The sequence below is a fragment of the Theropithecus gelada genome, chromosome 14, assembly GCF_003255815.1.
Source record: "Theropithecus gelada isolate Dixy chromosome 14, Tgel_1.0, whole genome shotgun sequence".
Taxonomy (NCBI): domain Eukaryota; kingdom Metazoa; phylum Chordata; class Mammalia; order Primates; family Cercopithecidae; genus Theropithecus; species Theropithecus gelada.
This window is the reverse complement of record NC_037682.1, coordinates 18,873,028-18,885,777: the sequence shown is the minus strand read 5'-3', so window position 1 is coordinate 18,885,777 and position 12,750 is coordinate 18,873,028. Positions and strand designations below refer to the sequence as shown.

The following is a 12,750-nucleotide window of genomic DNA, read 5'->3' as shown; positions in this document are numbered from 1 at the left end:
ATTTATTCCAGAGGTGAATACTCAGCTCACTTTCTCATCCTTACTCTGACTGAACGTGAAGCAACTATTAGCCTGGACCAAAAGAGACTCATATAACCAAGCAGGAAACCACTAAGCTGTCCCAAACTCCATGAGTCAAATGAACACAAATCTAGTTGTAGTGTGAGAACCACTGAAGCCCAGCCAATCTCGGCGCAATCTTGTGTGCTTTTGGTCAGCAAAGTGGTAGGATGCCCAAGAGCTCCTTCAAACGACTGGTGATGAGCAGAGGGAAATCATGACCAAAATCTCAAAACAAGGAAGGATCAGATTTTTCTGCTCCCTAGGAGCTGCATGTGGAGAGCAGGAAAGGAGAGTTCCTTCCATTCCAAAGGAATAAAAGACAGCTTCAAGTATGTGAGCCAAGAAAAAGGGAAGCTCTGTAAGCAGTAATGAACCTTTCCCTAACTGGCTGAATACCCAGCTGGTACCAAAAGAAGTTAAAAAATTGCTGCCCAACACTCCATGATATGGAGCATCTTGGGAGTCAGGTATAGTTAATGCAAACTTTATTTATAAAAGACTCTTAAATTAGTTGTATCATGCCATGCATTCATACAGAATATAGTGACCCTTCAGGGCGACAGAGAAGAGCTCACAAACTGAAAGGAAAACTATTAAAGAGTTTCTAATATTAACTATTAGAAAGCTAGGAAAGATTAGGACAATTTTACAAATGAGCAATTAAAAAGAAAAGGATCTGGGAACTAGACTGAGCAAAGGGGGCAGCTGTTTACAAGTCTGTACACTAAACTCATCCACGGACAGTCTTCTAGAGCAGCGGGACGCTGACGAAGAGAAGCAGAGTATGTACAAGTACTTGTGCCACAACGACTCCTCCCCCAGCTCCACGGCATGATACGTACAACCAGTCTGTATACACTAGGCCTGCTGAGGCCACTTTAAACTATGAGGACTTCTAGTTTAGTAAACTAAAGCTGCAGGGTGCCAGGGGAATGGGGCAGCTTCATTTGCGACTGCTCTTTATTCTCTCCAGTCTTTTTTTCAAGTCGTCTATGTTAGCTGTGGAGGAGGAGGAGGTCACAGTTCCTGAAGAGTGAGTCTGGTTAGAATCCAGGTCTGAATGCTGGTGCTGCTCCCGAGACTCCCGGAGTTGAGAGAGTTTGCTGTGGAGCATGTCTGTGGAAGAGGCAACAGTAGGAACTGCTGGTTTGGAGAGCAAAGAGGTCAAAGGAGGTCGGTCATCTTGCTATTGAGAGAAGGAGAGAGATTGTCTAAGGTCAGGTCAAGCAGGTCAAGATGCAGCTCCAGAACCACATACAGCAAGTCTAAGCTTTACACTTCTCTGTGGGCCAGCCTGCCTCGGACCTGCTTGTGACTACCCTCCCTGAGCTGCACAGAAGAAAAGGAATAGTACCTTTGTGTTGTCCAGACCACATCGCTGTCGGAGGATCTTTAGCCTTTCCAGGTAGACAGATGGCCCCACTTCTTCCCCATTTGTGTTACCTATGGAGGACACTGTGCTTGTGGGTGTGGGCACACATGTGACCTCCATCTGAGGGGAGATGCCTAGAGAGGAAAAGGTAGAAAGAATATTCAGATATCCACATATCCCCCTTCTAAAGTGCCTTGGTTAATCTCCCACCAAAAAGAACAATTAAGAATTTCCTGGGGCTTGAATATTGTTACTATACTTGAAAACTAAAAATTCCACAAGAATCTACCTGGAGTTGGTGATAAGGATGCTCTGAACTATACAATATAAGCTTCTTGAGAACATAAAAAATTGATACGGAAAGGCAGAATGTAAATTGGGCCATCCATCTGCGTCCTGGGTTATGCAGGGGATTATACTCCAGTAATCCCAGGGGTGACTTGGGCAATCCAAAAAGCTGAAGCTACTCCTGAGGATACTGTAATTGCCCAACTGAAAAACCAGAGGACCTTAAATGTTTGGAAGAATTAGATTAAGTTTGGACCAATGTCACATAGGAGACACTCATTTGAACCTGTGAAGGAAGCAAGGTGTCCAAGGCTATGGGGTATTCATGGGGAAGAGAAGGAGGTGTCCAACAATTATCTAAAGAGGGCGTAGAACTGGAGTGTCTGTAACCTACCACTAAGATCAATATCTGGCAGGAGAGAGGAAAACCAAAACAAGAAAAAATCCATTACACTTCCTAAATTTCTGAATGAACAACGATACAACACAGGCCTTTAAAATATTTCACTTGGTATCAATGCAAATGCATTCCACAGGCCCCAAAGGTAAGGTACTGGGAGGAAACACTGCCTTATGGTAAACAGAAAGGTAGAACAGGTTACTCCAGGGAAAAAGGACTCCTTTAATGTAAAGATGAGGACAATCCTCTGAGGGGGTGAAAAATGAATGAAGAACTATGTAAAAGCCAACAATAAGAGATGTCTGAATACTCTAAGGCACAAAATCAATTTAATAATCAGTGGGAATACATGCTTAGGTTGCAAATGTGCTGTTTAGGCGAAAATTATCACACGTCGAACATCCCCAAAAAGGGCTTTGGAAATGAGGATAGAATGCCTGCCCTGATCAAACCATGGTATGTTTACATGTGGCATACTGTTTGACATTTTGCGCACCATACTTCAACTCCTTAGAGGTCTTTTTCATTAAAGACCAGCCGGGGCAACAAAACAAGACCCTGGCCAGGCGCAGTGGCTCACGCCTGTAATCCCAGCACTTTGGGAGACCGAGGCAGGTGGATCACTTAGAGGTCAGGGGTTCAAGACCAGCCTGGCCAACATGGTGAAACCCTGTCTCTAAAAAAAATTCAAAAATTAGCTGGGGATGGTGGCTCACACCTGTAATCCTAGCTACTGGGGAGGCCAAGGCAAGAGAATCACTTGAACCCAGGAGGCAGAAGCTGCAGTGAGCCTAGATCGCACCACTGCACTCTAGCCTGGGTGACAGAGACCCTGTCTCAAAAAAACCCCACAAAAACAAAGAGACCCCATCTCAAAAAATAAAAAGACTTGTAAAGTCTTGGAAAGGCGTAATTTAAGGTGTCAAAAACAAGAACTCCTGTTTAAGAGAACAAAATTAACTGAAGCTTCAGCCCAGCAAGATACAGGCTGAGAGTAGATATGATCAGGGTCTGAAAACCACAAAGAGACATGACATGCTTTGACAGGCAAACACATTCTCAAATATAAGAGCAGGTGAATGTCACTAAACTCGGAAAGAACTAAGCACAGCACTGATGAGAGGGCACTTTTGCAGTTGGGTCTTTCTTGTCTTGGTTTAAGGCTCATGATAGTTATTTTCTATAACTGAAACCTCCTAAGTCTTCCGTTTGTCTCTAGATCCTGTGAGCAGTAATTCTCAAACAGGGACTTTCTCACTGTGGGGGCAGTAACATTTCAGCTTAAACTTAGTTACTGCATTCATTCATATCATTTAACGAATAACATCATGTGGCTTAAGGGCAAGGACACGTTCTGAGAAATGCATTTGTTAGGTAATTTCATAGTTATGCGAACACCTAGTTGGTATAACCTGCCACACATCTAGGCTACAAGCCTGTATAGCTTGTTACCATACTGAATAGTGTAGGTAATTTTAACACAATGTTAAGTATGTATCTAAACAGAGAGGGTACAATGAGAATGCCGTATAAAAGATAAATGGTACACCCGTATAGGGCATTTACCAGGAATAGAGCTTGCAGGACTGGAAGTTGCTCTGGGTGAGTGAGTGGTGTGTGAAGGTGAAACCCTGGGACACTACTGTCAACTTTATAAACACTGTACACTTAGGCTACACTAGACTTATACAAAAATAATTGTGCTACGACATTATGACAGCTACGGTATCATCAGGTGATAGGAATTTTTCAGCTCCATTATAATCTTATGGGACTGGCTGGGCATGGTGGCTCACACTTGTAATCCTAGGACTTTGGGAGGCTGAGGCGGGGGGATCACTTGAGATCAGGAAGACCTGGAATTCAAGACCAGCTGGGTCAACATGGTGAAACCCTGTCTCCACTAAAAATACACACAAAAGGCCGGGCACGGTGGCTCACGCCTGTAATCCTAGCACTTTGGGAGGCCGAGGCGGGTGGATCACGAGGTCAGGAGATCGAGACCACGGTGAAACCCCGTCTCTACTAAAAATACAAAAAAATTAGCTGGGCATGTTGGCGGGTGCCTGTAGTCCCAGCTACTTGGGAGGCTGAGGCAGGAGAATGGCGTGAACCCGGAAGGCGGAGCTTGCAGTGAGCCGAGATCGCACCACTGCACTCCAGCCTGGGTGACAGAGCAAGACTCTGTCTCAAAAAAAACCAAAAAATTAGCTGGGTGTGGTGGCATGCAACTGTCCAGCTACTCGGGAGGCCAAGGCAAAAGAATCATTTGAACCTAGGAGATGGAGGTTGCAGTGAGCCGAGATCGTCACTGCACTCCAGCCTGCATGACAGAGTGAGACCCTGTCTCAAATAAATAATCTTATGGGACCACCATCATATATGCAGTCCGTCATTGGCCAAAATATTGATATGCATGACTAGACACAGATCCTGAACAATTAACCTAATAAATACTACATTATGTAGTATGTTAGAGGTGTAAGTGCTGTGGTGAGGTGAGGGATAGGTTGCAAGTTTTAAACAATAAGGTTTTACTGGCCAGGCACGGTGGCTCATGCCTGTAATCCCAGTACTTTGGGAGGCCAAGGCGGGCAGATCAACTGAGGTCAGGAGTTGGAGACCAGTCTGGCCAATATGGTGAAACCCTGCCTCTACTAAAACTACAAAACTTAGCTGGGCATGGAGGTGCATGTCTATAATCCCAGCTACTCGGGAGGCTGAGGCAAGAGAATCTCTTAAACCTGGGAGGCGGAGGCTGCAGTGAGCCAAGATCGTGCCACAGCATTCCAGCCTGGGCGAGAGGGCAAGACTCCATCTCAAAAAAAAAAAAAAAAAAAGGTTTTACTAAGATGGTATTTGAACAAAGATGTGAAAAAGGAAAGGGAGCTAGGCAACAAAGCCATCTTAGGAGGAGCATTTATATGTAAGAAATAGCCAGTGCAAAGGCCCTAAGAAGACACATGACTGGTGTGTTCCAGAAACAACTGGGGGAGGCCAGGCATGGTGGCTCACACCTGAAATCCCAGAACTTTGGGAGGCCAAGGTGGGTGGATCACTTGAGCCCAGGAGTTAGAGAGCAGCCTGGGCAACAAGGAGAAATCCCGTCTCTACAAAAAATACAAAAATTAGCCAGGCATGGTGGCATGCACCTGTAGCTCCAGCTACTCGGGAGGCTGAGGTGGGAGGACTGCTTGAACCCAGTGAGCCATGATCACGCCACTGCACTCCAGACTGAGTGAGAGAGCGAGACCCTGACTCAAAAAGAAATAAGGGGGCTGGTGGGGCTGGAGTGAAACAACAGGAAGAGGACTAGGGGATGAGGTACTAGAGGCACTGGCAGGTCCTATAAACACAGGACCTCAGAGACCTTTAAAGGACTTTTTGCTTTTGCTGAGTGAAAGGGAGAGCCTCTGGAAAATGTTTCATTAGAGTCATTTTGATGCTATGTGTAGGAAAGAATAGAGGGAGGCAGGGTGGAAGCAGGGAGATCAAGTAGGAAGATAGGACAATAACACAGATGAGAGAGAACACACCACGCCAAGGTGGTAGCAGTGAAGGTGAGGAGAAGTGTGGATGAAAATTTCCTGACAGAAGAGAAGACTCAAAAGCTTTGGATCTGAACAAACTCGAAGGATAAAGTTGATGTCAACCAAGATGGAGAAGAATGTAAATGGATCGGCTGGGTGCGATGGCTCACGCCTGTAATCCCAGCACTTTGGGAGGCCAAGGTGGGTGGATCACGAGGTCAGGAGATCGAGACCAGCCTGGCCAACATGGTGAAACCCTGTCTCTACTAAAAACACAAAAAATTAGCTGGGCGTGGTGGCAGGCGCCTGTAGTCCCAGCTACTTGGGAGGCTAAGGCAGGAGAATTGCTTAAACCCGAGAGGCGGAGGTTGTAGTGAGCCTAGATCACACCACTGCACTCCAGCCCGGGCAACAGAACGAGAGTGTCTCAAAACAAAACAAAAACAACAAAACAAAACAAAAACAACAAAACAAAACAAAAGTAAATGGATCAGGCTTACAGGATGATCAGGACTTTAGTTTTTTTTGTTGTTTGCTTTTGAGACTGGCCAACATGGCAAAACCCCATCTCCATCAAAAATACACACATTAGCTGGGTGTGGTGGCAGCTGCCTGTGGTCCCAGCTACTCAACAGACTGAGGCATGAGAATCACTTGAACCTGGGAGGCAGAGGTTGCAGTGAGCCAAGATTACACCACTGCACCCCAGCCTGCTGGGCGACAGAGTAAGACTCTGTCTCAAAAAAAAAAAAAAAGAAACAATGTCTATTTGAAACCCAGGTGGAGATATCATGTAGGATATAGCAGTTTGGAAATCAGGAAGGAGGTCTAAGCTGGAGATTTAAATGTTATTTAAAGTAGTGAAGTAGATGAATTCATTAAGGAAATAAGAAAGAGAGAAGACAACCATAGACTGAACCCTGGGGGATGTCCACATTAAAAGGTCAGAGTGAGGCCGGGTGTGGTGGCTCATGCCTATAATCTCAGCACTCTGGCCAAGGCAGGCAGATTACCTGAGGTCGGGAGTTCCAGACCAGCCTGACTAACATGGAGAAACCCTGTCTTTTTTTTTTTTTGGAGATGGAGTCTCGCTCTGTCCCCCAGGCTGGAGTGCAGCGGTGTGATCTCGGTTCACTGCAACTTCTGCCTCCTGGGTTCACACCATTCTCCTGCCTCAGCCTCCTGAGTAGTTGGGATTATAGGCGCCCGCCACCACGCCCGGCTAATTTTTGTATTTTTAGTAGAGACGGGGTTTCACCGTGTTAGCCAGGATGGAGAAACCCTGTCTTTACTAAAAATACAAAAAATTAGCCGGGCATGGTGGCGCATGCCTGTAATCTCAGCTACTCGGGAGGCTGAGGCAGGATAATCGCTTGAACCCGAGATTGTGCCATTGCACTCCAGCCCGGGCAACAAGAGCAAAACTCCGTCTCAAAAAAAAAAAAAAAAAAAAAAAAAGAGGTGAGCGAGTGAGCAAGAATCAGTCAAAGGCCAAGAAGGAATAGCCAGTGAGACTGGAGGAAAACAAGACAGCATGGAGAACTGGAAGTGAAGTGAAGAAGCTGTCTCAAGGGCAGGGAACAATTTACCATTGTGAAATACTGATGATGGGTCAATTCAGGTGGCTAAGAATTGACTACTGGATATAGCAATGGGAAGATCATTTGGTGACCATTAAGTATTGAGGTTCATGGATATGAATTTAAACCAACCAAAACTTCAGGTTCCTGAGCTAGGAGCTATTTTGAGCTTATTCCTGGAGCTATAAAAGGAAATCATACCTGTTGAAGTGGAAATGCGACCTTTGCCCTCCCTCTCCATCTCAATCACCCGAAGGCCTCTTTCGACATAGCTCTGGAAGAACTGTGAGGAATTTTTCAGAAATGGTTCAATGTCAGCATCTGAGTATTTCTTCTTATATTCATATAACTCTGCTAGCCCCTGGTGAACAGGAAGAGGGAAGAGGGGGAGATGAGTGTCAGTGTCCCTTTACCATAAAGCGACCCCTATTCAGATTAACCCTTTCACTCTCACCTCTTTAGTGTTTTCTTTAGAGCCAATCTTCTTAAAAATCTCAGCTAAGAAATCATTCACTTTGGCCTTTGATGATTTTTCATCCTGAAAAGTTGAAAGACATAAGGAAGAACTGGTTAGACTTGAGTTATTAATTAGGAACTGATGGTTGGATATGAACAGAAAATATCTCAAAATCTGGGCCTTATTGGTATGTTCCTACAGATAACAGATGCACCAATGATGCAGGTCTTACAGCAGAAGCACTAACATTCTGGGTTACTGAGTGCCTCCAGTCTCAGATTTCCACCTCAACTTGATGCAGAAGGAACTGACACATTCTTTCCAGGTTGAGTAGAGCTAGCTATTTATCTGGTGACCAATGCCTTAGGCATCTTTCTTGGGGACCAAAAAACACATGGTTATATTTAGTTTAGATTTTAAAATTTCAAGGTGGAAATGGTTACTGCACCACAGCAGGAGACTGACTGGACCAGTCTGTGAGCCTTCACCTTGGACCTTCGGAAAAGGTATCCTGGTGACCTACACCTCAGATAAGATCACTTCCGGTATAGCCTCATTTCCCTCAATCTTTCAAGTCAGGCCACTCACTATTCGAGATGCTCCCTTTTCTGTTTCCTTATCAGACTTGCTCCCAGTCTGGTCCATACTGTGCTTCATCATCCGGCAGAGATGGGCCTCCAGCTCAGACTCGTTTTTGTTGTCGATCATCGTTAGGTGGTCCAGGATCTGAGGGAGACACATGCACAACTGATAGCATTGCCATTTCTATGATTTTCTCTCAAGCTCCCTCAGAGACCAGTTGCGATTCTTACTCACCTTGGGCCCTTTTAATTTGCATAAGGTGTGTAGCAGGGTCTTTAGGGTCCTTATGGGAAATTCACTTTTGCATTGCTTCAGTTTCTCTTTGGGGAAGACCTTCATGAAAATGTGGATATCTAGAAGAATTCTGTCTAGGTTAATGCTATTGATGGTATCAGGCAATAGTCGAACCATTCTCCAGAGACACTATTGAAAAAAGAATAAAAGAGTTAGAAGGAGTGACTGAAGAATGAGGATAATTTGTCACCATTCATATTCCCTAAGCTCTGGGCTCACTTCTAAAAGATGGCCAGGGCTATAAATGTGGCACATCATATCTTTCAAGTTCAGCTGCTAAAACATGAAAATTTTATTTTATTTTATTTTATTTATTTTTTTTGAGACGGAGTCTCGCTCTGTCACCCAGGCTGGAGTGCAGTGGCCGGATCTCAGCTCACTGCAAGCTCCGCCTCCCGGGTTCACGCCATTCTCCTGCCTCAGCCTCCGGAGTAGCTGGGACTACAGGCGCCCGCCACCTCGCCCGGCTAGTTTTTTGTATTTTTTAGTAGAGACGGGGTTTCACCGTGTTAGCCAGGATGGTCTCGATCTCCTGACCTCGTGATCCGCCCGTCTCGGCCTCCCAAAGTGCTGGGATTACAGGCTTGAGCCACCGCGCCCGGCCAACATGAAAATTTTAAATCACTTCTGTCATGACACCAGCTGAAGTGTGTCCAGTCATTCATATCTAATCACCCATCTCCACTCCTTCCCACTCCCCAGAGCTAGGGGCCATCATTTAACCTGGTGGAAATTCTCTCTTGGGTTTCCTTGGTTCCTGAGAGTAAAGTGGTTCATGTTGCTTAACCAAATCTAATGCAAGGGGACAAAATATCTGATACTAATTCAGTGTAATAACATTACAATGTTATAAATATGTTCATTTGGTCTCTTTCACAAAAGAGGCCAAATATCATAGGGCTCTACATATCTTTTTCCCCAAAATAAATGAAATCTGTTTCAAACTTCTTTCCTTTTGATCCTCAGAGAATTAGTAGAATATTTACAAAATACCTCCTCCCTTTCACTGTTTGAGGCCACGAACTGTTTAGGCCTGAACTTAGAATACAAATTGTAGGAAGGGAAAAACTGAAGACCAATTCATATATATATGTGTGTGTGTGTATGTATAATTTATACATATATAATACATATACATATATATAAAATACATACATATATATATAAAAACCATAAACATATATGTATTTTAGAGATTAGGTCTCACTGTTGCCAAGGCTGGAGTGTAGTGGTATGATCAAGCTCACTCCTGGGTTCAAGTAATCTCCTCACCTCAGCCTCCTGAGTAGCTGTTACTATAGGTGCATGCCACTGCACCTGGCTAAATTTTCAAAAAATTATTAATATTTTTATTATGAAAAATATATTTTCAGGTATGACTTGGTTGATATGAGCCTATGGCTTTCTTAGCTCCAATTCCTCTTTCCCCATACTTTTAACAAAGTGATTGCATCTTTGAAAGAAAAGAGATCAAATCATTTCAACTTCACCTTCATAACAAGCTCTGAGAATTTGGGAGAACTGGCTGTTGCTAGCAGGCTGTCTTGGAGCAAAACAAGTAGGGCACTGGAAGAAAAATCCAACACAACAGCATTAAGTTTCAAACCTGCATTCCAATTAAAATTCAGTAGTTGAAAGGTCAAGTGAGACTACTCTATTCATCTAATAAATTGAGAGGTCATGGATCAGGAATTGTCTTGGACTACCTGATGTTCAGTTAAGAAAATAAACATCGTTTAAGCCTTTTAAGTCACCACTTGGTAAGTGTAAGGTTTGTGACTCTATTTTTCATTGTCATTGGTAGCTGAGAAAGAATAAAAGGTACCTGAAATGTACAAGAAAAATGTAACCGACAAACTTTACAGTCCTATTCTAGAAAATGCATGATATTGGCTGGCTAAGTATTTACTAGTTTTAGCCATGGTCTCAGGCTAAAATACCTTTGGTCCACGATGAAGAGTAATAAATCAACTTCCTAGGCACGCTTAAAGTTATAACTGATGTAGTTATATCAGTTATAACTACTGATGTAGTTATATCAGTTATAACTTTAAGCGTGCCTAGGAAGTTGATTTATGATTGTTAGCTTGCCTAGGAAGTTGACTATGATGGTTTCTAAGCGTACACAAAAGAGAGGATGCCCCAGGCTCTATTGACTGAGAGTACAGATATACCTCAGGATGTTGGTCTGGTCCGACTTCTCCAGAACCTTCACCACCAAGAGGTTCACAGAGCGGATGACCTGTTGTCCTTCCTCAAGATCTTCAATCCGAGAATCCAGCATTAAGGTGATAAGGCCATGCATTAGGTCTTTTAGTACTCCAGTGGATGCCTCCCGGGCAAGGCTCTCTATCTGAAACAGCTATCCAGACATACTTGTGTCAGGGAGGTGTAAAACTCAATATAGAGAGTGAAGAATAGAAATGTGGGTGGCATATTCTGGTAAACATTCAATTATGTTGTGTTTTTTTTGAGACGGAGTCTCCTCTGTTGCCCAGGCTGGAGTGCAGTGGCGTGATTTTGGCTCACTGGAAGCTCCGCCTCCCTGGTTCACGCCATTCTCCTGCCTCAGCCTCCCGAGTAGCTGGGACTACAGGCGCCCGCCACCATGCCCAGCTAATTTTTTGTATTTTTTTTTTTAGTAGAGACGGGGTTTCACCGTGTTAGCCAGGATGGTCTTGATCTCCTGACCTCGTGATCCACCTGCCTCAGCCTCCCAAAGTGCTGGGATTACAGGCGCGAGCCACTGCGCCCGGCTATGTTGTGGTTTTTAAAATTTAGAATATTAACGAAAAAACAAAATCACCACACTCCCCCAAGCCTCTAGTAATAGGCAAAATTAATCAGTGTGCTTCTTTCTAATTGTAAAAGTTTGTTTTTGTTTTTTTTTCTGAGACGGAGTCTCGCTCTGTCACCCAGACTGGAGTGCAGTGGCATGATCTCGGCTCACTGCAAGCTCTGCCTCCTGGGTTCAAGCAATTCTCTGCCTCAACCTCCCGAGTAGCTGGGACTACAGGCGCCCGCCACCAGGCCTGGCTAATTTTTTGTATTTTTAGTAGAGATGGGGTTTCACCATCTTGGCCAGCTGGTCCTGAACTCCTGACCTCGTGATCCACCTGCCTCAGCCTCCCAACGTGCTGAGATTACAGGTGTGAGCCACTGCTCCCAGCCAAAGTATTTGGTTTTACATGTGAAATTATTTATTGTTATGCCAAATTTGTAATTTCTGGCTAGTTGGCATCATTAAGTCCACCCTTTTAGCCCCAATTTAAGAAAGCATATTGAAGTCCGAGTGAGAATGTCTTTATTATCCTTATAATCTGCTCTAAAGGTAAAACATTGACAAATTTTTTCCCCTTTTATTTTTAGCTAACATGTAATAACTGTACAAATTTATGGAATACAGAGTGATATTTCAATACATGTATACAATGTCTACTGATCAAACCAGGCTAATTAGCATTTTTAATGTAACCATACTTATCTGTGGAAAGGCAGCTATGGCCTGCCATGCCTGATGAAGAAACTGACAGGAAGAAGCTAGGTAGTCTGTAAGCATTTTACTTTATATCCTAACAGTAAGGTGGGATGGAGTGTAGCCAAACATGCAATGGAGGCCATCAGTAACTTGCTATACAACGCATGTAAAATTCTACCAAGTGACACAGGACTCACTGCAACATCTGCATGGACTCTGGCTTTTCAACCTATGTAGGCTGAGAGATTGATGGGAAGCTGAAATCCTGCAGAGGTGCCCTTACCGAAATCATGTTGCCAATGATACAGCTATACAACTTGATGATCTCATCCTTCTCCAATTTCTCATCTGCCATGTGGGTGTTGTAGATGAGTCTTAGCTGCATAAACGTGGCTATCAGAAACTGATCAATATGGCCGGACATGGCTTCAGCTTTGTCTTCCTGTCTCAGGACTTCATCAATCTGATAACAAAAATTTCAAGATATATTTTTCAAGCTTTATATTCTAAAGTAGCAGGAAGACACTATATGAAACTTCTCTGTAAGAATATTTAATAGCAAAGTACTTCCAGAGTCTTACCTTAAAAAAAAAAAGCCCATTTACTTTATTTACTTATTTTATTCATTTATTATTTTGCTCTTTCGCCCAGGTTGGAGTGCAGTGGCACAATCTTGGCTTACTGCAACCTTCACCTTCCGGTTTCA

At 43.9% G+C, this 12,750-nt stretch overlaps 1 protein-coding gene across 3 annotated transcripts in view; it reads right to left on the bottom strand.

Annotated features, from left to right (window-relative positions):
• Positions 1-526: 526 nt before the first annotated feature.
• The window catches only part of CKAP5 (cytoskeleton associated protein 5), a 101,791-nt gene continuing 89,567 nt past the window's right edge, over positions 527-12,750 (bottom strand). For 2 of the 3 annotated variants that reach the window (XM_025355907.1, XM_025355906.1), the window contains 9 exons: positions 12,328-12,507; positions 10,741-10,928; positions 10,057-10,132; positions 8,507-8,695; positions 8,279-8,416; positions 7,688-7,771; positions 7,435-7,594; positions 1,418-1,569; positions 527-1,249 (listed from right to left, as the gene is read on the bottom strand). In XM_025355907.1, coding sequence (XP_025211692.1) covers positions 1,007-1,249; positions 1,418-1,569; positions 7,435-7,594; positions 7,688-7,771; positions 8,279-8,416; positions 8,507-8,695; positions 10,057-10,132; positions 10,741-10,928; positions 12,328-12,507 — 1,410 coding nt within the window. In that variant the 3' untranslated portion in view covers positions 527-1,006. The remainder of the gene's footprint in view (positions 1,250-1,417; positions 1,570-7,434; positions 7,595-7,687; positions 7,772-8,278; positions 8,417-8,506; positions 8,696-10,056; positions 10,133-10,740; positions 10,929-12,327; positions 12,508-12,750) is intronic. The other variant, XM_025355908.1, reaches the window with a different exon arrangement.